Source organism: Diabrotica virgifera, chromosome 4 (assembly GCF_917563875.1).
Source record: "Diabrotica virgifera virgifera chromosome 4, PGI_DIABVI_V3a".
Taxonomy (NCBI): Eukaryota; Metazoa; Arthropoda; class Insecta; order Coleoptera; family Chrysomelidae; genus Diabrotica; species Diabrotica virgifera.
The window spans coordinates 49,729,221-49,754,474 of record NC_065446.1 but is presented as its reverse complement, the minus strand read 5'-3'; the positions used below and the strand labels follow the sequence as shown (position 1 = coordinate 49,754,474).

At 32.6% G+C, this 25,254-nt stretch overlaps 1 protein-coding gene across 1 annotated transcript in view; it reads right to left on the bottom strand.

Annotated features, from left to right (window-relative positions):
* Positions 1 to 572: 572 nt before the first annotated feature.
* Positions 573 to 25,254, bottom strand: part of LOC114327466 (uncharacterized) — a 713,641-nt gene continuing 688,959 nt past the window's right edge. Inside the window, exon 15 of the mRNA XM_050649213.1 lies at positions 573 to 2,020. Coding sequence (XP_050505170.1) covers positions 1,437 to 2,020 — 584 coding nt within the window. The 3' untranslated portion in view covers positions 573 to 1,436. The remainder of the gene's footprint in view (positions 2,021 to 25,254) is intronic.

Here is a 25,254-nt window from a genome sequence, read left to right as displayed (position 1 = left end):
GAGTAACTAATCACGAGTGTATGCAAATTTTGAACAGCCATATCTTAAAACACTAGAAAGTCGGAGGGGCCAATTTGGCCCCTGTTGCGATTTGAAGTTATTGTAGTTTTTTATTTGAGGCAATAATAATTTCATATTTTATGACTTTTAATATTTTGATACAAAGACTTATTTAGCACAAAAAAATATTGTTTACTAAATTTATTAAATGGCTAAACAATGAAAGTAAAAAATAAAATCAGATTCTATCGACTAGAGTAGATTTAATTTCTTTAAACTGAGTTTTAATTGATTAAAGAACGTGGAGCCAAAATGATCCCTTCCGGCTTTCTAGGTAGGTAAGCTAAGCCCGACTTTCTAGTGTTAAACAATTTTTTTCTTGCAGAAAAACAAAAAGTTCAAAGTATTCAAAAAAGCAAAACCTTTATTGTTTTTACTCTTTGAGATTTTTGGTAGCCCTTATAATTTTTAAGTTTATTTAAAAAAATATATTTTTTCAAATTTAAAAATTTGAAAATTTTTTACTTTAAAATCAATTTTTTCAAAAATAAGCACTTTGAACCGATGAAATTTAGAGAATCATATAAATAATACATAAGTAAAGTAGGTAACTTGTGAAGCGGTAATGATTAATTTCATTTGAGATGCTAGATAGAAGGTAACTTTCCCGATTTTTTTTTACCAAAAAAAAGAGACCAACTTTATTTTGTGCGTAACTTGCTTACTTTTGATGCTAAAATTTTTTAAAAAACAAAAATAAATATTTTTTAAGCACATTAAAAAGTTTTAACCAGTTTTCCCCAAAAAGTGCATCAGGTTTTGGTTATTTCACGTTGAAATATTAGCTTTGGCATTGGACGAGTATGAACCAATGTATTTTTCATTAGTTACAACTCTGCTTCTTCTAGATCTAGAGACCTCATAAATACACCCTTTTTCCCTTTTTTATGAACTATATTTTTGCTGAGAATGTCTTTTTCGATAAAATAATAATTACTTTTTGAGTTATTTGCTAAAAACCGCCCAAAAAATTAACATATTTACTCACAAATAACTTGAAAAGTATTAACTTAGTGAAAAAACGCCATAGAACAAAAGTTATAAGATTAGCCAGTTTATCTACTTTCGGACTTATGTTGATTCTATATTTTTTCACCCCCGAGATGGGGTGAAAGTCACCCCAGGACAAAAGCATACATCGGCACAATATCATTTTTTGCTTTGACATGTTAGCAATGTTACCTATGCCAAATTTCATGTCAATCCAAGCACTTGTCTAAAATTTAGAGGTTTTGCAATTTTTTACCGTGAACGAGTGGACTAATATGTTTAAAAATAATTCCACATTTAATAAATTTTGGATGATCATTTTTTAGAAAATTGTTTATTTCAGCCAATTATATGTCATTGAATACAAAACGAAACTGATAAATATTTTACAGATTTTCACTGGCGATATATTTATTGCAATCATGAAAATTGTTCGTATTTCTAACATTAAAATCTGATAACGCCATTACAGACTCAGGTCTATAATTTGACGAACTATTTCTCGAACAAGTCCTTAACATGGGGCACTCCACTGACACAACTGTTGTCATACTTGTCATTGCAGAACCTCTCTGACTTGCTCCACCAGCTTTCATGCTGCTGTCCACGCAAGTCTTTTTGTACTGCAGTCCTGATCCATACGGAAGGGGCTTTCCACCGATGGCCCCTTTATGTCGTTCTGCTCTGTCTTTGCAAATACCATACCGACCCATAAGGATGAAAAAGTCTCTACGATATTGCTGTGTTAACAACGCATAGAGACATGGATTGGCACAGGAATTGAGGGGGTAGAAGAATACCAGTAATATTTTTGTATGAGTGACGGTGATTAAAGGATATCCCAAGAGAGCAGTAATTCCAAAAAATGCTATCGGAGCCCAGCAAGCAAAATCTGTAAAAACGAGAAGTGCCATACGTTTAGCTACTGTGAGATCACTTCTAACTGATGTTGTCGATCCAGTGCGTCCACCTAAAACGTATAATAATCATAATGTTAGTATAAAAGAGATTTAAATAATGTTTTTATTTTTTTAAGCAACATTTTTAGGTATTGTTAACGGAATAATCAGTTTACTAGTTGGACCAGTCCTGCATCGATAACTATAATGTTGTATTCAATGTGGGCTCCGAATATTTTTAATATTAACAAAGTTTAATATAAGTTATACATTGTGAATATCAGTGATATATTGAAATAAACTGTAAGTGTACCAACTAATTACATAATATCCAGTTAAATTAGCATTATCAGCAAATTGCAATTATTTGTTATTGTTGTCAATAAACAAATCCAGTTTTACCAGCAATAATTATCTTTAGTGCCTTAGAAAACACCAAACTTCAAGACTACCTTCTCCCACTTGGAAATATAATTCAACCGAAAAATAAAATCTTCTCTTCTAGATTATCTAATAATCGGATATGTATGTATTTATCCAATAAACAAATAGTGGACGATTTTATGAATAATCATGGTCAAATAGAAATACAAGGTGAAATTGTCAGAGCAAGAAGGTTAGTTACACCAGCGGAACGACTTGTGCTCTCCGGCGTATGTCCTTCAATACCACACGACTTGCTAATCAATAAGTTACAAAAGATCGGCATAGTTCCTGTCTCCCCCATGACATTCCTCAAAATTAGTGCTTCTATGCCTGAGTACAATCACATTCTTAGTTTTCGAAGACAAATCTATATCAGTCTTCACAGTCTAACACTACCAGAGTCATTTACTCTTGTTTTTGACAACACGATATATATAATATTCATTTCTCAAGACAGTTTAGTTTGCTTTAGATGCAAGAAGCTAGGTCATATTGCATCACAGTGCTCAGAACCACTAGCTCAACTAAACCCCAACCAAACAATGAAGCATCGGTATCCAGCGCAACAAATATATCTTTGCTACCACCCAATGATATAAACCCTTCTCAGTGTGAACAAATGTCTATTTCTATGTCCCGGAGATACCGAACAAAGTAGATGCATCAAATAAGGACACATAATTAATCAACCAAAACGTAACTTTGATGAAATTATTTCACCTGAAGCAGATTCATCTTTAAAAGAATGTAACATTTTTCCACCACCTAAAGTCCAAGCAAAATCTAAAAAAGCAAAAATTAGTTCAGCAAGCACTTCTGAATGCTCATTTTCTCTCTTACTTGACCCTGTTAAAGACTTCATAGAAAATCACCCTCTACCTTTCTCCCTAAACTTGATTAGGGAGATCTTGATTTAAATGTTGATCAACTTAACATGCTTCTAACGAATATCACGGGATCAAGAGATCCTATAACCACAATTCAAGAATATACCACAGACCTATCAGCTTTGTCCCATATGCTCAGTCAAGTTTACCCCCATTTAAAGGAAAGATCCATAAAACGAAAATTTACGTCCATAAAGAAAAAAATCAATAGTTATCTTGGCAGTGAGGCATCGGACTGGGAAAGTGACACATCTCAATTAAGCCAACATTAAGATTCAAGTTTCTACTTCAAAAAAATATTGATGGATTTTTTCATCGCCTTGCTATGCTCCTACATCTTTCTCTGAATTCCAGCATCTGTAGTGCAGAGCTCTTTGGTTTGTTTAAAGCCATCAAACATGTATATATTAAAAACCTCCCTTGTTGTCCAGTCCTTTCCGACTCTCTTAGCACAGTCAAAGCTATGCAAAATATATACCATAAACACCCCATTCAGAAATGAACCAAGGCCGAACTAATGGAAGCTCAAGAAAGTTTCAGAAGAATCCACTTCCTGTGGATACCATCTCACATAGGCATAGAAGGAAATATGAACAAGCAGATACTAGTTCGCGTAACGCTATCACTAATGATGCATCAGAAAGAGAGTGTCGAAGTGTCGCTAGCGATGTAATAGTTCATTTCAAAAATAAAGTGTCAGTGCGTGGAATTTAATTATTGCTCCAAAGGTTTAATTGTCTACAAATTGTAATTCATTTTTACCAATTTTTGATTTAATATTGTTACAAATGTTACAGAAATGTCGCTAATAACCTTCGGGTGGATGCGACTTTGTCTCTTTTAAATAAAAAAAGTTTAGTAGTTAGAGGAAAATCCGCAACTTTAGTTATTAATTAAACGCTTTTATTTAGTTCAATCGTTTGCGTCAAATCTTTAGACGTTAATTTGACTGCCTTTTCTTCAATGGAAATGAATGAAATTTTGCAGACATATGGATTCGCGGGAACAATACACGAGTAGTCGATCAAAATTTTTTGTTTATGTTTATGAATTGTTTAAATAAAAAAAAAATTTTAATGGAAAATGCTTAAATTCTCTTGTCTTTTACAATGTAGAAACTTGAAACTTTTACAGATTGTAGCTAATTATATGAACATAACATAATTTCACTTTTTACGTTATTTGTTTACGTTATGCTTCATATATAAACAATAAAGTTTCAAATTTATCCAGTTTCTTCCGATTTCTATCCAGTTTTCAGCGAAAAAAGTTATGGCGCCGCAGAGGGACGAATGCTACCCTTAGTATTGTCGTGGGCTTTGACTGTCCATAAAACGCAAGGTTCGACTGTTGACTACGCTACGCTGTCGTGAACTTGGGCCCGAAAGTGTTTGCGTAAGGACAGGCTTAAAAGCCTGCATTGAGCCTGTAAAGCTTACGTTTAATTGAGCCGAGTGCGATCATTAAGGTACATATCCATACAAGGGTGAACTTCGCTCGGTGTAGCTGCTCAAATGGATACAGCATGTGCTCCCTTACATATAAACCGCAAACTGGTTAAAACGAAGAGTGTTCGCGCCAAGCGGCGATCAACGACGTATCCACTAAGTGGAGCTACTACAACGAGCGAGGTTTATCCTTGTATGGATACGTATTTAGACGGCTTGCGCATCGAAGAACTACTGCATTGCGAGAAATTAACAGCGTCTACACCGTGCAATAGTAAAGTATTACACGAGATGGAAATACTGCGAAAGCTGTAATAGTCGTAAATAATGATTTTGATTTAAGAAATGAATGAATTAATTACAGAAAATGTACAATGTATGTATCAAAAGTTAAAATAAACGCAAAAAAGGTATCTTTCATATACCTACATCCTTTTTTTTTAACATGACGATATATTTTAATGTTTGAAAAGTGTAAGACTAAAAAGTAAAAAATAAAACAATATGAAAATTTTTTTTTAAGAAACGCTTTTATTTAGTTATGAGTGACTAAAAGTTAAAATATAAAAAAATCAACTAAAAAGCAAAAAATAAAAAAAATCAAACTCGAAGAATTATTCGAAAAAAACGTTCGTTAAAAAAATAAAAAAATCTAACACATTCGTTAAAGAAAAGCGTGGGGCGCGTCTTCATCGAATAAACGGTTTTCGCCCCACGCTTTTCTTTAACGAATGTGTTAGATTTTTTTATTTTTTTAACGAACGTTTTTTTCGAATAATCCGTCGAGTTTGATTTTTTTATTTTTTGCTTTTTAGTTGATTTTCTTATATTTTAACTTTTAGTCACTCATAACTAAATAAAAGCGATTCTTAAAAAAATTTTTTCATATTGTTTTATTTTATGTAAATATTTTATCTATATGGGATTAAATCAAAAATTGATTGTAATATAAATAATACCTTACATTTATTTTTGACAATGTAGAATGAAGTAAACACTTCTGTTTTATGTAGGTATATGAATTTATTAAAATATTCTTTAAAATTGATCCACAAAACACAACGTTTTCGGTCAAAACTGACCATCATCAGTGTGAACCTGGAAATAAGTAAACCACTTAAATTTAAAAGCGAAATGGTGAAATCTTGACAGTTGAAAAATAGAAAATGTGGCTTTTTACGTCCAGTGTACAAGTATTTAAAACTAGCCACTTCATTAGGTGTAAAAACCTCTAAATTACATTATTAATAGGTATATTTAACATTGTAAAGTAGTCGACATTGAGTGGATGTATTAAGATTAATGGAATACCATGTGTGTGTACCTCATTCTTGCTCGAAAATTGCACGTAGTGCTCAAGTGAGAGGTTAACGACCAACTGACTAGTGACTAGTAGACTGATAGGTGCCAAACATGTATGACAAGATGTCACACGAAGGTGGTTTTTCATGAATTGACATGATGTCTGTGTCATCCGAAAAGTGAATAATGATAATTACTATTGATATTTAATTGATATATTTAATATGAAAATATTATTATTGTTTAATATGAATTCAAATATCGCACCTCCGCTCAAAGTCATAAGTCAAAAAAGCAAAATTTCGAGAAAACGACGTTTAAAGTTTGTCCTACAACATTTTCGGGTTTAACTCAAAAACTACTAAAATTAGAATAATAACCATTTTAGTCAGTTACAATGGTTTTTGAAGCTCTATAAAATATCGTAATAATTATATTACAAATAATAAAAAAAAAATATTTTTTTGAGTTGTGACACTATACTGATAAAATGACGAAACAATTTACGAAATATTATTTATCAAAAGTGACACTTGCAGTACAGAATATAATATATCATTATTATTATCTTGTTAACAGACTTATACTTTTTAATGATGTAACTTTAAATACAAGTAACAGCATTAAACACAAAATACTGCAAAAAGAAAGATAAATAAGTGATAAACGTGTCACTTTTCTTGAGCTCATACGCAGATCGTTTTGAATAAAGTAATCACATATACTGTCTTAACTCGACAAACGACGCTTTATACACATCTTAGATGGACAAAAATGCTTTGCACAAGTCGATATGTGACACTGTTTGTGTTCGGTGCGTGCGTCGTTGATTTTGGATAATCGTATAATGACACTAGTGTCATCTAACGATAAATACTTGACCCACAGACGTGACATCTTGTGAGATAGGAGTTTATAGTATTATTAAACTGTAGGTGAACTAAAACCGATTTTAAATTTTTTTGAGATACGACACTTTTTTGAGCGGAGGTGCGATATGTTAAAAAGTTAATGAACTGTAAATATATTAATTGATTCAAACTGTAACTTAAAAGCAAAATTTTGCACTCCAGTTGTGACGTCACAAATGTTTTTTTCGGAAAATTAACTGAATGGAAGATTAATTAAAATCTGGCTTAAAGTGAAAATATGATAATTGTAATGAAGTATTGTTCAAAGTGCGTGGAAGTGAATAGAAAAAAGTTATTGAAAAGGTATGGTTGGTTGCATATATTTGAGGAAACTAAACAGTGTAAATGAATCGGTATAGTAATTATAGTATAGATATTAAATTACTAAAAACTGGTAAAATCTGTAAAAGTTGTGTAAGAAATTTGGTGTTCAAAATTAGAAAAGTTGTGAAAGATTAACAATATAACTCTTCAGAACCGCTATACACAGAGTAAAATGGGCCATGGCTATGATTATCGTCAATATCTTTGAAGGATGAGACACACGAAGAAAAAGAAGTTTTCGAAAGTGTGAACATTTCATAGTGTCCATCGGATGTGCCGGTTCATCGCACGCTCTACAACTCTACAGTAAGTCTCATGTTTGGAATCAATTACTTTGTGGTTTAAACCTTTACAATACAAGAAGTTCTTAGAAACGTTTTCCTTCTTACAACCGTTTGTCCTGTACCCATACTGGGGATATCTATAACATCGAACTGGTTTCATCCTTTCGTTGTTTGGGCGGAATGTTCCTTGTACCAGAATCTCCATTGTCCCAGGGGACTGCTACAGTGACTATCTGCCCTCTAGTCTTGTTTCGCCTTTTAATTTCGATTTTATATTTAGCTCTCTTCTTTATACGAGTAAAGCTCAACGTTTCTTACTTGTGGCTTCGTTTGTTAGAATTTCTCCTTTTTTTCTCCCTTTTAGATTTACTATTTCATCAACATCCCCCTCTGTTTTCCTAATATTATTTACTTTTCATAATATCTCGTTGTGAAATATTTATTTTATTTTTTATGTCCTTGATGATTTCGGAGTACTTAGGTCTTTTATCGTACTTTCATTAAAACCGCTTCAATCACGTAGGATTTGGTATTCTTTCATTTTTAGTATGACAGATTCTAAATTAATCTTTAAGTCAAAATGGATAAATTTTACACTTTTCTTACTGTCACTTCTACCCTTTAGCACAAACTATATTCACATTTTCCCTATTCTCCTTCTACATGGTTTTTGTTAAGTCCTTTATTTTGTTGAACAACTTCTCGTCTTCTTCCCCTTTATTTTTATTCATCTTTTTATTACAAAAATGTACTTCTCCTTTTTTTGACTGCTTTTTGTGGATGATTTTATAATTTTTAAAGTACAGTGGAGCCCCGATAAGTCGGCCCCCTATAACCCGGAAGTCCGGCTAACCCGGACCGATTTTTATCAGACAAACATTTCTACAATTCAAAATAAAAATGTATGTATGTAATATAATATTTAAGAAATAATGTGTATGTGTGTAATTTGAACTATACAATAATAAAAATGACTCATGACACACGGCGACATGGCAGAGCGACGTTCATTGACTTGAATTATCGGAAACAACAGGCACCTGTAGTAGTATTCCTTTATTTATTTTAATCAAACTGTCTTAGCATTGTTTAAAAAAGACTATTTAAAAAAAAATTAAGCAATGGTCTTAGTCTTTTCTAAAAAAACATAACATCGTTCCGATTGTGACTATTGTGTGTAGTACAGTCTTGTATTGTTCGCTTCCGTTTGCTTAGGTTTGTGTTTACGTGTTTTTAGTAATTTAGATGTGTACTGTGCATATAATATATTTCATGTTATTTCAATTCTAACGGAGTTTATCGGTAAGTATAACGTATTTTATTAATTATTACCATATTCTCCGGCTAACCCGGATTTTTGATAACCCGGATCGGCCGAGGTCACGATTAATCAGAGTTATCGAGGTTCCACTGTATTCTAGTTTTCCCTCTTTACCTTTTATGCTATTATTTCTTCGATTTCTGGCTTTTACTTTTTTGTATTACCTATTTTTGTGGAGTTTGCATCCTTTTCTTTCGTTAGTATCATAGTGTCTCTTTTTTCGGACTTCCTCCACATCCATCTCTAATTCTTCCGTTTTCTTCAAATTTCTCCCTTCGCAACTTAAATTCATTATAATTTTAAAAATGTGTAAGTCACCCCCTTTTTACTAACCTTTTTTAATTAATTCTTTGTCCTTTTTCTCTTCTCTTGTTTTAGTGTGTTAAGACATTCCTTACTTGTGCTATCTTTCTATACCCTCTGTCTTACTATGTTTCTACATTTTGTAATAATATACAGGGTGTTTGGTAAAGAATGGGCCATAGCTTAATCTTGGATTCCTGAGGTTATAATAGGTCGATTTAAGCTAACTTACCTTAGTACAAAAGTTGATAATAACCTAAATACAGGGTGTCAAAGTTAAACTTTTATTTTATTTATTCTTGAATATTTTTTGACAGGCATGAGATAACAACACGAATTTTAGTAAGCAGGGGTTTTTTGGAACAAGAAATCTAAATTCATCACCAAAAATAATGTATTACCCAGAGGGCGTCACATACGTCTTACAGTGCACATTTAATACGTTCAGTTTTTTTTACCCCCACTCTACATACTTTCTGAATCAAAATTTTTATTCTCTTGTTATTTTTACTTAAAAAAGGTATACTACATCCAATCCGCTAAACTCAACCGTTTTTGAGATAAACGCATTTGAAATCTGCGAGGCAACATAATTTTTTGCATATTATCACTGTAGTTACACCCGAAAAATAACTTAAAACCATAAAAATTTATAAAAATGTATCGCAAATTTCTTCAAATGGAATTTGCGATGCAATGACATAAATATGAGATCTGGACAATTATTATGGTTTCAAGTTTATTTTTCGGGTCTAACTACAATGATATTATGCACAAAAATATGTTGTATCGCAGATTTAACACGCGTTAATTTCAAAAACAGTTGAGTTTAGCGAGATGAATGTAGTATAGCTTTTTTAAGTAAAAATAACAAGAGAATAAAAATTTTGATTCAAAAAGTATGTAGAGTGGAGGATAAAAAAACTGGACGTATTAAATGAGCACTGTAAGACGATGTGGGGCCCTCTGGGAAATACATCATTTTTTTAATTTTGAAACCCTGTATTTCGGTTATTAGCAACTTTTGTACTAAGGTAAGTTAGCTTAAATCGAACTATTTTAACATCATGAATCTAAGGTTAAGCTATGGCCCATTTTTTACCAAACACCCTGTATGTACCTATGTAAACTTTCTTTCTCCAATTTGGTCATTCGTGATTTTGTGGGGGCTGCGGGCTTTTTCAAGCAGCTGTTAAAATCAATATTGCCATAATCTTCGCCAACATACAATACAGAGCTAGTTAGGCACCACGCATCACAATAAGAAAAACCTTTTTTCAAAAAAGGTATTTCTAAAAATATTTTCAGCCGTGAAGTAATTCAAAGTTGAATCATGTAAATTTATATCTAGTTTAAATTTTACAGTACATTACTTATTTAAATAATCTATCTAATTAACTAAATACAAGTATATATAAATTAGTAATATTTCAAACCCATTGCTGCATAATTTATGTTTGGTTGCTCCTGTGATTATCTAGATCCATTTAATTTGTCAAGTCATTTGTTTGTATTAAATTTGGTACAAATTAGCATACATTAAATACTCTCCAAGTTTGTGAGATTACATGTACGAGGGTTTATAATATTACGTTTTATCTGTTTAATTGTGATGTTCTTTACTGTAGGTACGGTTTAATTTATTTTAACATTCATTATAGACCTGGATCCCGCGTAAGAAAGAAAAGTTGATTAATAGCAAGCTGAAAATTTGTTAATAGCTTAACGGTGTCTAGTCGGACAAACTTTGATGCAGGGGAACACTGGAACAGGGGAAGTTTTAACTGTGGAGCATGATAAACGTGTCGTCCTGACAAGTTTATGATTGTGAAAAATAGCAAGTTGTTTTTAAGTTTATTCGATAGCCAACGTTATGTAATATCTGCGAAAATGTTTGTCCGACAAAAATGTTGGGCATTTTAACGAGTCCGACACGTAGAACATGTCACATCACAGGAATTATGTTGGTGATGAATAGCAGTCTGATTTTTGCATGAGAGTTTAATGAAAGGTTAAAAAAGCAATTGGAAGTTCTGTCCGACAAAATGAATGGGAAGTTTTCGTAGTCGGACATTCTAAACAGGTAAGATATAGACAAAACTGCTGGTGATAAATAGCTTTCCGACAAAGACGAAATTTAATTAAGTAAATTATTCCTTACCAAGAATGACTGTTGTCGGAAAAAAATAAGGGGTAGGTTTTGTAGTCGGACAATTTAAAAAAATAATTTTTGAAATTTCAATAAGGGGTGATTATTCTATGTCAAAAGTACCTGCAATCAATTGCAATCGATATCTCTCGATTTATGTCATCATCATTTAGATACCTCACTGTAATACATTTATAGTAGATCAGGCAAATTATATTATGGATTGAGTGGTCTAGCTATCTTTGTCTGCCACATGCGCGGGATCGCTTGGTTAAAAGAGATAGATAGACCACCTATCGACTTTTTGCACTGTATTCCCTGTCTACCCTTATGTCTATGAATACATTTCCATTTAAGAAAAACTGTCACTTTTGACAATAATTCATAATAAATTGCAATCGTAATTTCAAATTTAAACTAATCGATTTATTTTGGCAGCAAATTATTTCTTGCCATGTGACATATTAATTACATTATTATTTCATTTGTAGAAAGTTTAGAAAAATTACGTTATACAATTTTAGTAATAATTTATTTAGGTACCCTTTTTCAATCAAGCAAAGCATTATAGCACGAAGAATGATATTCAATAGAACTTTCACAATTATCTGGCAACTGAACCTCATTGAATTGATGACCAAGTATTTTGGTAGGGGAGCCCAAGCGGGGATTTTTGCAGTTACTCGAGCGCGTCAGATTATCATATGGGAGAAACCTGGTACCCTGCAGATGTACCTCTACCATATATTAGCTCTTAACACAGGGGAGTTCGTTAAGGGGGGCCCGAAAAAAAAAATCTATCCTTAAAAAAACTCGAAATTGTCAGATTAAGATAAGGTAAGTTAAGTACATGCAAAAGAGTGTAGATTTCAAAAATCTGACGATTTGAGCCGGACGTAAGGAAATGGCCGAGTCCCAAAGTTTCACAAGAAAAAGGCGAATATTTCGCGAAATGAACGACAGATCGAAAAACTAAAAAATATATGCTTAATATTTTTAAAAAATCTATCGAATGATACCAAACACGACTTCCCACGGAGAGGGGTGGGGGGTAAATTTAATATTTTAAATACGAATCCCGCGATATTTGGCGAAATGAACATCAGATCGAAAAACTGTAAAATACACTTATTTAATATTTTTAAAAAATCTATCGAATGGCACCAAACACGACCCCCCACGGAGGTGGGGTCGGGGGTTACTTTAAAATCTTAAATAGGAGCCCCCATTTTTATTGTAGATTTGGATTCCTTACGAAAAAATAAGTAACTTTTATTTGAAACATTTTTTCGAATTATGCATAGATGGCGTTAAAATAGGAAAAAACGATTGTTGGAAATGGAAAATTAAATTTAAAAATGGCAAGCGCCCACTAAAATGGAAAATGTTACTTAACTTTTTTTGGTTTTAGGACCTACTCTTCACAACCCAATAGGTCTCCAAAGCGCTCGAGTGACTGCACATTTAGCATACTTTGCTCCCCTACCATTTTACTAACTTTGTAAAATGTTCGAAAATTACTCAAAAATGTTCCGCTGAATGGTTTCACTTTTGATTTGGCGACTTAACATTTAAACTGTAGACACTCAAAAATAGACACAAATACACTCCATAGTTAATAAAAATTTTATTTTCCAACACACGTGGCAAACAGAAACTCAGAGACCATGTACTTTCAAATACTACTTTGTATAGCACAAAGTGTCACACTGACAAATGCAGCCTTCTAATACATACTTCTAAGCATAATGTGTCATATTTACGTCTATACTTATAAGCACCGAAGTTTTAGACTCTTCACATTTTTCAATGTCGTTTAGAGGATTAAGATTTGAGTATGGAAAAAAATGTATACAACGTTTTTTGTAGGAAATTTTCCGTACTTTCTGATGCGCCTAATTAGAAAACCCTAAGAGATTGCTTTCACATGTTCTTTGACATTTTTTATTGTCATTTTGAGAATATCTAGAACAAACTCCACCCAAAAAATAATTGTTTTGCAATATATACATGCATTGATACTTACCTCACTGTTTTTGGAGTGTGCATGTATATATGCACATGCAAATATGTGAATATAAATAATAATATACAACTAAAATAGCTTTATCAATATGTGACTGTGTGTGTGTTTATGTTTTATTGGCACTGGTTTAAGCAACCAACTGGCCAGTCAATTCAAGTCATTCTGAAAAAATGTTTTTTATTTATTTCCTTCGATTTGCCCAAACTTTTTATCCGACATATAACTTTTTGCGTTACAAAATACAATTTGTACATAAACAAATCAAAATTAGCTTGCTATTTATCACCAACATTTTTGTCTATATCTTACATGTTTAGAATGTCCGACTAGGAAAATTTCCCATTCATTTTGTCCGACCGAACTTTCAATTGCTTTTTTAACCTCTTATTAAACTCTCATGCAAAAATCAGACTGCTATTCATCACCAACATAGTTCCTGTGATGTGACATGTTCTACGTGTCGGACTCGTTAAAATGCCCAACCTTTTTGTCGGACAAACATTTTTTTATATATTATATAACGTTGGCTATTGAATAAACTTAAAAACAACTTGCTATTTTTCACCATCATAAACTTGTCAGGACGACACGTTTATCATGCTTCACCGTTAAAACTTCCCCTGTTTCAGTGTTCCCGTGAATCAATGTTTGTCCGACTAGACACCGTTAAGCTATTAACAAATTTTCAGCTTGCTATTAATCAACTTTTTTTTCTTACGCGGGATCCAGGTCTATTATATTGCGACCTATGATATACAAAATAATAAACGATAGTGACACAGTCAGTATTCAACCAGTGCAGTGGTGAATACCTAAAAGAATACAATAATAATTGACGTAATACAGTTATTATTAATTGATTGAATTTGAATAGTACAATGTTAATTGGAATGATTAGTTAGTTTATAGTGTTGAGGTCAAGAGTGTCTGGTCTTTTTAGTCTTCTGTTCTGTAGGGGTGTCAGGAGATTGGTGACCAATATGTTTGGGTGAATCTGTATTGTGGTACTTGGAGTACAGAGAAATAATTTCTTGTTTGACGGTTTGGACTTGGTTACCTAGCAAACCTCACTTACCTATATACAATAGTGCACACAAAAAAGTTACCGTCCTTTGAAGTTACAAAATGAAAATCGATTTTTTGAAGGTAAACTTCTTTAGACGCGATTGAGATTGAGGGTGAATTTATATTGATCTGCGCGCATGCGCACACCGACAGTTTGGTATAAGTCTTTATACGGGCTCTGATTGGGTGTTGAAATGATCTGTCAATAATTGTTCAATATGGAGGTTATCGGTAAACAAAAATGTTGTATAATATATTAGTTTTTATTGTTGTGAGGACAGAAATAAAATCAAATTTATAATTATAGTGACTTTTTAAATAGTTTTGAAAAGCCACAGGTACGTAATTCTAAATGTTTCAGTTGTATTCCAATAAAAAATTATCTTCATACCTATTTGGAAAATGTAAAAAAAATAATGTACTTACCTAGTACTTGCTATGCCATATCCCTAGTAGGCAATGCTTTAATTTACATAATCTGATTACTAACAAACTTTCTACAAATTTTCATCTAATATATCGTTTTCTTACTTTATTGTTGTATTTTAATTCGACAAAAATCAAAATAATAAAAATTCATATAAACGAAATGTCAAAAAGTTGTTCAGTTTGTGTATATTCCCACATGACGTATACGCGAAGGTGGTGCAGTTTGAAATCGCTCCGACTCTCGTACGGCGGGATACACGGGAAGTAGGTTCAAGCCCAATGCAAGTTATATCATTTTTTATTTATTTTTATAGATTTTATGATTGTAAGTATATTAATATATAATTTTTTTCAGAAAATACGTATTTAATTAAAATTTTTGGCAACAATTATTGTTCAGAAATCAGAAAAGTTTGTGTGTGTTTTATTCTTTTATTTGTTTAATTTTTGGTATTGTTTTAATAAAAATTTTTGGAAAGTAGTAGAGAAACTGTTTAAAGTATATTGATTTCGTTGAAATCATATAATAGAAGTATAACTTCTTACGTGCGTCCAAAGTACACACATTCTTTTTTTTTTCATATACATATATCGAAAACTCTTAGAGATTTTTTAGTTAAAATGGACATGTGACATTCTTATGGCAGAAACATCTTAAAAAACAACAGTGACATTTGTACACCCTTATGGGGTTTTGTTCCCTTAAACTCTCCCAAACTTTTGTGTACGTTCCAATTAAATTATTTTTGTGGTATCATTAGTTAAACACAATATTTTAAAACTTTTTTGCCTTTTAGTATTTTTTCGATAAGCCAGTTTTATCGAGATGCGGTTTCCTTTTAATATGTTTACATAACATTTTTATGGAGGTTTCGTTCCTTTAAACTGTTTAAATTTAAACCCCCCAAATGTTTGTGTACGTTTCAATTAAACTATTATTGGGGTACCATTAGTTAAACACAGCGTTTTTAAAATTTTTTGCCTCTTAGTATTTTTTCGATAAGGCACCTTTTATCGAGATGTGGCTTCTTGTTTAATATGGTTCAAAATATACCTAAAAATGTAAATTATAAATAAATTTTCATATCATTATGTTCGTCCGCTATAACTTTTCCGATATATTTAAAAAATTGATTTTAATTTTGCAACTTCAAAGGGCTGTAACTTTTTTTATGTGCACATTTGTACTAAGGTAAGTTAGGTACACTCTACCAACCTATTTTTGACCCCAGAATCTGTTGTATAATTTATGACAAATCTTTTCGGGACACCCTGTATAGTCATTTTCTTACTGCTTTTCTTAGTCAAGAAATTTGTTCGCATTAAATTTACTGCATAATGGTTTACATAAAACATTCATTCGTTCGTAAAGTTTAGTAGATTACGACATTCGTTTTCTACATTCAATTCTTGTTTTTTTTTTTGTTGTTTTCAGAAACATTCCTGTCGAGGTATTTTCGGTCTGCCATCCTGAAGCACTATGTTCATGAAAATCGAGTTTGAATTAAATAATGTAGGTATATAATTTGTTTTCTACTTGACTTGGTTTCAATACATTCATATCTAGAGTTTTATTTGAAAAGACGAACTGGCTTGTATTTTTATTTTAACAACGTCAGCTAATAGACGGAGAGCTAGAGGCGAGAAATCATCGTCATAAGTAATATGGAGTTTGGCATGTGAAATGTGTCTATTGTATATTTATAACTATGACCCCTTTCAGGCTGACACCTCAGTGGATACAGGAAGTAGCAATAAGGGATGAAAGGGGAAAGTTGGTGCAGTCATTAAATGTTTTCACCTTCTATTTTGTTAAACCTCCATCGATTTGCATGAAAATTGGTGAGTAGCTAGAGCATAACTCAAGAAACAAAACTGATATGGTGCCAACGTGCGCTTTAACCCTGGGGGTGGATGCCACCCCTTCTCGGGGGTGAAAACTATTTTATTAAAAATAACCCCACTAATCGATAGAGGGACCAATTTTAAGCAAAATTTGTTACTTCTAATTATTAAAATAAATCAACAATTTTGAGTTATTAAAGATCAAAGATTTGAATTTTTCGTGAAATAAATGCATGATGTAAAGCGGTTTTTCGTGAATAATTCAAAACTGTAAGTTTTATCAAAATAGTTTTGATTACCAAAATTAAAGATAATAAAAAATAAAAGAGATTTATTATTCGAAAAACCTTTGAGAATTAATAAAAAGTGAGTTATAGGTTATGGAATGTATATTTTTTTCGGCTAGTACCCAAATCTAAGTATTCAAGCTCAAATAACGGGAAAACGGTGCATTTTATAAAATATATTTACTGAACACTTGTCAAAGTATTCAAGAATACCTATCAAGTGAGCTCGAGATGAAGTTTATAACATCAAAGCTAAGCAAGTGATGATGAAAATAAGAGAACCCTTTCGAGTTTTTAGGAAAAAGTGAAAATTAAAACCTACGCTATTTATATATTTATTTTGAAATTTGTTAACAGAATAGTTTTTAAAGGAATTTCGGGAATGAAGTTAGGATTATAATTTATTATCAAGTTCGTTTTTATTACAATTTAAATATAACAAGTTAAAAATGCGAGCATTATTATAACGAAAACTTTGTTTTTTATGTATTTAAATTCCTAATATGGAAAATTGCTATTATGAAAAGTTGTTTAGAATTAAAAATTATGTTTAATGTGCAATTATATCCTACTATTTAAATATTGTGAGCTATAAAGGCACTTTACTGAGCGAATTTCTTGAGCGAAATTCACATTTTTTACACATCGACTAAAATCGATACAATTTTATATAATCTTATGTTTATGATTGCATCTTGGATTTTAAACCGTGCAGATCGTTTTATGAAGAATAATTTTTGTTCGTAAAATTAATAATAAAAGAGTTATAAATGAAAATGATGATTGGTAGGTATCTCTAATTTGAGAAAAAAATTAAATATTTTCTTTTTATTAGAAGATTGTAGATAATAGTTACATTATTATAATAATTATTAATTATTTAATTATAATAATAACAACTATTGCATATATTAGAACATAGTTTTTAATTCCAAACAATTTTTCGTAGTAACAATAATTTACAACAGTGTGAAAAAAGGTACTTTAATCTTGAGCGAAATTAATATTTTTTAAAATAGGTACCTTCTATAATATAGATAAAATTTGCTATCTGATGATTGAATCGTAGGTTTTAGACGATGCAGAACTTTTTATGAATTATAACTTTATTTCGTAAAATTAAAAATAAAAATTTTTCCCGTAATATATGTGTCCAACTTAAGTAGACACACTGTATATTATACAATATAATATACATAATACATAATTCATTGGGTAGACAGCACCAAAAATTTGTAACCTGCCATTTAATATTACTTACATTAAAATTAATAAGTAATATTTATTTATTTGATATTTCAAATCTTTTACAGTTTATATGAAGTAATATATTTTTGAAATAATATGAAATTTTCATTAACATTTTTACGTACAGTGTCTCCATTGTAGAATTATCTCGCTATCTAAAAATTAAATTACTAAAAAATCATAAATTGCTGTCCCGAGATGCAACTTGTCTTTGAGGTCGGTTATCTCGAAGATGGTTTGAGATATCGAAATGCCGTTTTCAGATTTGGATTCAGGAGACAAAACTACATTGACATCGGTACATAAGCTCCAGATATTGCAGGGGTGGCAACGCAGGAACGACGAACGGACTTTGCGAATTTATAAACGAAATAAAAATTTTCGTTGAAAATACTATTTATTTTTCACTTTCGCTGTCACATTCACTAAAATCGCTATCATAATTATTTTCATCACTTTCGCTATTATGAATGTCATCATCAGCTTGCTCATCATCCATCTCATCGTCTGTTTCATTCTCAAAAATAATATCTCTAACAATCTCTGGCATTTGAGGCCCTTCAAACCATTTGAATTTATATGTGTTATCTTCAGCAAGTTCCCAACCATTTTGTTCAATAACCAGATCTGTTGGATTTTTTTTTATAGGCGTTCAACCAAATACTTGTAATGTATCGTGCTCGTAAAAGATGTTGATATAGCTCAGATTGAGATGGTGGTAAAGTTGATGCATCAAAATTTTTCAGATATTTTTTAAAAAATGGTTCATTTACGTCTTTTAGCTTATATCGACGATTAAATATTGTAAGCCGTATGTCATTGACTTTTCTTTGGAGAATTCTTTTTGTAATCCCTGTACCGTATATGTGACAAATATATGTTTCTAGAATTTCAAAAACCGTCTCTTCGTCAAAATCGATATCTCCAAGAGTATAAAATGCTTCCTTATATTGCTCAAATGACTTCATAATATTGAATGATCTCTTTTTTCCCTTTCTATGAAAACATGGATTATAGTCACAGCCAGTTAGAGTGTGGAAACCAGCTAAAGCTTTGCATATTGAATCTCCAAAATGTTCGTAAATTTTACAGATATCAAAATAATGTTTTTTCCTGCGGTTCCAGACTGTATCCAAATGTGTAAATTACTGTTCAAATGATGCATATTACTTAACATAATAACCAGAATATCTGTATATGAGCACTTTATGATTACATTGGCATCTTTCTGTAGTTGACATACGTGGTATATTATTTTAGTGTCTGCCTCCTCATGAGCTGGACAACTAAAATGTGGAGCTTCGTCTTTCTGCACTTCTCCATTTTTACTAACGAAAAACTTGTGACACTCAACAAAATTAACATATATTATTTTACCTTGCAGAAAAGGTGCTATTTCGTTATCAGCCCAATAAGTCAAAAAAAAATCGAACCAAAGCCTCTTTGAATTTGTTATTTCTTAACTCTTTAATAAAATCGACTGGTCTCTTTTGATTGGGTCCTGATATACAGAAAACGCGATCGGCTTCTTTGTTACCTCTTGTAGATCTTTCATAGTCTTTAATTGACGGTTGGAAACATTGATCAAATATCATCAATCCGTCAATTTAAGAGCACATGCGTGAAGTTAAGAATGATAAAAAGAACATATTATTATTAATTAAATGTATGTTACTAAAATATTATTTTTATATTATTTCGATATTTAATTAAATTTTTTCTATCGATATAAACTTAGTGGCGGTTCTAGCCAGGGGCAGGGGGGCAGCTGCCCCCCCTTCGGTTTTTACAGTACTTTTGTTTTATAATTTTCATTAAAAAGGCACGTTATCTTGTTTATTCACCGGTTGTGTTCCCTTGCCCCCCACTTTTTTGGTCTAGAACCGCCCCTGTATAAACTGAATATGTACAGAAACTCAGGGTGTCCAATAATGGGCACATTTGACATAATATTCGTATACATTTGCTATATTTTATATAAATGTCTTAAAACAATTTTAAAAACTTATATAAATAATATAATAATTAAACTTCAAATTTTTGGAGCCTAAATTTTGAAAAATGTTTGTAGCATAATGTTTAATGGTATCAACTTTTCCGGGAGCTCATTTGATACATATTTCCAAGTACTTTGACAAGTGTCAGTAAATATATTTTATAAAATGCACCGTTTTCCCGTTATTTGAGCTTGAATACATAGATTTGGGTACTAGCCGAAAAAAATATACATTCCATCACCTATAACTCACTTTTTATTAATTCTCAAAGGTTTTTCGAATAAGAAATCTCTTTTATTTTTTATTATCTTCAATTTTGGTAATTATAACTATTTTGATAAAACTTACAGTTTTTGAATTATTTACGAAAAACCGCTTTACATCATGCATTTATTTCACGAAAAATTCAAATCTTTGATCTTTAATAACTCAAAAAGTATTGATTTATTTTAATAATTAGAGGTAATAAATTTTGCTTAAAATTTGTCCCTCTATCGATTAGTGGGGTTATTTTTAATAAAATAGTTTTCACCCCTGAGAAGGGGTGGAATTCACCCCAGGGTAAAAGCGCACGTTGGCACCATATCAGTTTTATTTCTTGAGGTATGCTCTAACTACTCACCAATTTTCATGTAAATCGATGGAGGTTTAACAAAATAGGAGGTGAAAACCTTTAATGACTGCGCTAACTTTCCCCTTTCATCCCTTATTGCTACTCCCTGTATCCACTGAGGTGTCAGCCTGAAAGGGGTCATAATTATCAACATACAATAGACACATTTCACATGCCAAACTCCATATTACTTATGACGATGATTTCTCGCCTCTAGCTCTTAGACTATAATATTTGTGTTTGTTTTATTTCGTAATATGTTTTAAAAGTATTGACTTATAAAACACACTTTTTGCCTTTGCATGTAAGTAAATTGATGAATATTTTTCTTCTAAATTAAAGACGTAAAATAAGTTTAAAGAAAATAAGCATACATGTTTATAGATGTTCAGCCTTTTATAGTAAGGTTTTAAGTAGGAGTTTTTGTAAGGTAGTCAATAAAAATAATGAGAAAACTAATATAGTCGAGGAAATAAAACTGAAAACATGGCAAAACCTCGCAATTTTTTCGTCCAGCATCGATTTGTACAAAAATTATTTGGGATTAGGCTTATTTGACCCTCTAGTTCATTGTATATATTGAGCCGTTGTACGCTTTTTGGGATTTTTTTAAGAGTGAAAACTACCCCTAATTGTTAAAAATTATAAAATAACACTTTAAACTTAAATATTGTCAATGTTCGGTTCTTATTAGTTACATAATGATTGTTTTATGCTTTATGTTATATCATATATTTCAACCCTTAAAACACCCCTTATTGGAGCTATGTATAAAAAATTTACTTATCCTAAAAAAATAATTTCGGCTTTCATCGATTTACATAAAAATTTGGGATTAGGATCATCTCACCCTGTACTTCATATTCTATACCATGCTCAAGGGCGTTGATTATTTTTAGGGGTGTAAACTACCCCTTATTGTCAAAAATTATATAAAAACATTGTAAACTTTAATATGGGCAAAATTTGGTTTTTATTGGTTAAATAATGATAGTTTTATGCTTTAGGATATAATATCATAATATTTCAACCCTTAAACACCACCCTTAATAGAATCACTAATCGACCTAAGCCGGGATTGGGGATTGGGAACATAATATCTGACTGGCATGTGTCGGATGCGTTATCCTTATCGGATCATGCATACATATGCTTTGAGATAAACTCAGTCAAACCGGAACCAAGGTTCTATAGAGACCCTAAGGTGACCGATTGGGAATCCTTTAAGAGGGATCTTGGAACAAGGGTACGGAATTATCCTAAAAGGCCAAAAAACAATGTTGAGGTTGAGATGGCAGTAGACTGGTTGCAGCATGCAATAGTCGTCTCATATGAGGAAAACTGACCGTTAAAAGAAAGTCGCCCTCCCAGGCAAGTAACTTGGTGGAATAAGGAGCTGTCTGATCTCAAAAGAGAAACAAGACGGCTCTTCAATAGGGCGAAGAAATCAGGTGATTGGGAAGCATATAAGGCTAAACTGAAAACCTATAATAAGAAAATCCAATCTGCTAAGGAAAGATCCTGGAGAGAATCCTGTGAAAACATTGAAAGTGTACCTGAAAGCGCCAGGGTTAACAGAATCCTCAAAAGAGATAACATTAACAAACCCAAGTCAATGAAATTGCCCAATGGGAAGTATACGGACACAGAGAAGGAGGCTGTAGAGCATCTTTTAAGTGTTCACTTTCCAGGGTCGACGCAATTGACTGCTAATAACAATCATCAAGCAAACAATAGCCCAACCAAAAGGGACTGGCTGACCTCTGACGAGATCTTTGGTTCTCACAAGGTCAGATGGGCTATTGAAACTTTTGAACCTTATAAAACTGCGGGACCGGATGGTATATTTCCTAAGCTTCTCCAGGAGGGCCTGGAAATAATCATGGGTCCCCTGATCACAATATTTAGAGCTAACCATGCTCTGGGATACATTCCCAAAGTTTGGAGAAGGGCAAGAGTGGCGTTTATTCCCAAACCAGGAAAAACAGATTACACCTTAGCAAAATCCATGGAAAAAATCTTGAATGAACACATCAAGAAAAACAATTTAAATGAAAATCCACTGCACCAACGGCAATGGGCGTATCAGGCAGGGAAATCAGGTGAAGCCGCCATGCACAATCTAGTGTCGGAACTCGAAAGGAGTCTGCATCAGAAAGAAGTCGCCCTTGCTGCATTTTTAGATGTAGAAGGTGCATTTGATAATACCTCAATCGAGTCTATACAAAGTGCACTGGTGAGGAAGAAAATCAACAACACAACATGCAAGTGGATTATTCAGATGCTTCAGAGCAGAATAATATCCACAGATACGCATGAAGATACCATAAATCCGAGGGCAACTAAGGGATGCCCTCAAGGCGGTGTATTGTCACCGTCATTATGGAACATAGTTGTCGATGATCTGATTCATGGGCTAAGCGCCCAAGAAATCTGGGTCCAGGGTTTCGCAGATGATATCGTGATAGTAACTAGGGGAAAATTTCCCAGCACTGTTACGTATCAGATGCGATATGCCCTTCACTACATAGAGAACTGGTGTCTGAAAGAGAACCTCTCCGTGAACCCTTCTAAAAATAAACTGGTAGCCTTTACAAATAAGAGGAAGCTTACTGGACTGAGTGAGCTGAAATTATTTGGAGAGGTACTGGAAAGATCCAATGAGGTTAAGTATCTAGGGGTAACCCTGGATTCGAAACTCAATTGGAATACTCATATTACCAATATAACCAATAGGGCTAAGCGACTCTTCTGGAACTGCAGACGAGTTGTAGGTTAAACCTGGGGATTGAAACCAAAGGTGATATGTTGGTTGTACACATCAGTGATACGACCGACAGTTACTTATGGGTCAGTACTCTGGTGGAGAAAGACGGCTTTGCAATCTTGTGTGACCACTCTCACCACCCTACAAAGACAAGCGCTTCTAAATATAACAGGAGCCTTGAATAGTACAGGAACGGCTTCATTAGAGGCTATCACAGGTCCTCCTCCACTGGAATTGTATATTTCGGCGGTAGCCTTTATGACCATCCTGAGGCTCAAAGCAAACAATACTTGGAGGCCAAATTATGTATTGAATAGCCACACAAACATTACTGGGACTATACTTGAGGAATACATCTTTATGATGAACTTAGATATGATGACACCAGAACTAATCTTCACTGAGAAGATTAACACAATTATACCATCTAGAGAACAAAAAGTCCCAAACATTAATGGAGACTTAATATGGTTCACTGATGGATCTAAAACTGCCCATGGTACTGGATCAGGAGTCTTTGGGCAAACATGTAACTATAATAAATCTTACAGCCTAGGTAAACATACAACGGTGTTCCAGGCTGAAGTGTTTGCTTTGGTGGCCTGCATTGATGAAATCATTGATGAGGACCCCAAAGCTAAGAGAATCAACATTTACACAGATAGCCAATCGGCTATTCTGGCTGTAAAGAACGCTCTCACCAAATAAAAACTGGTGAGAAACTGCAAAGATCTCCTCAATAACCTGGCAAAAGACAATAAAGTGTCTTTAATATGGGTGCCGGGTCATGAAGGGGTGCATGGGAATGAACGAGCAGATATGTTAGCGAAACAAGGCTCGAGAAAAACTTTTGAAGGCCCAGAACCTTTCTGTGGCATCACTAAAGATGCTATGAAAAACGAGGTTCAGAAATGGCTGATAAAGAATCATCAAAATAAATGGAGAACCACTCAAGGGCAAATCCAGACTAAAAAAATAATCAAAAATATTGATAAAAAACTCTCGAACAGTTTGATGAACCTCAATAAACGAGAGATCAAAACGGTCACTAAAATGGTGACTGGACATTGTCGTTTAAGAAATCACCTATACAAACTAGGTAAGGTGAATGAACCATGATGCAGAAAGTGCGAAATGGAAGAAGAAACTGCCATACACATACTATGCTATTGCAGTGTGCTAGGTGATGTAAGGCAGAACTTCACTGGTCAAATGAGGTTTGAGCCAGAAGAGATCCTAAAACTACCAATAAGAAAACTGTTGGCCTTCGTTGAGGCCACAGGACTTATTAAAGTTTAAGGAGAAGAACAGGGTTTGGTACAAAGGTCTTATGACCAAGTGCCAGAGACTAACGAGTCTCGCCTGAGTTAAGAAGAAGAGAAGAGACCACCCTTAATAACATTGCAATTTTTATAAGTAGATAATTTAATAGATCTATACAGAAAAATGTAGAAGTAAGAATTACAAAAACATTTATTTACACAAAAATACGAATTTACAAATATATACAAATACAAATATAATAGTTTTTTAGTCATTTTCTAGTATACGAACCGTTTCTTTGGTATTATAGACATAAATGATTATAGACAGAAAATGCTCTATAAGCGGAACTATTCGAATTTTTCGAAAAAAAAAAGGTTTTATAAACATAGCTCCTTCAATTTTGGCGA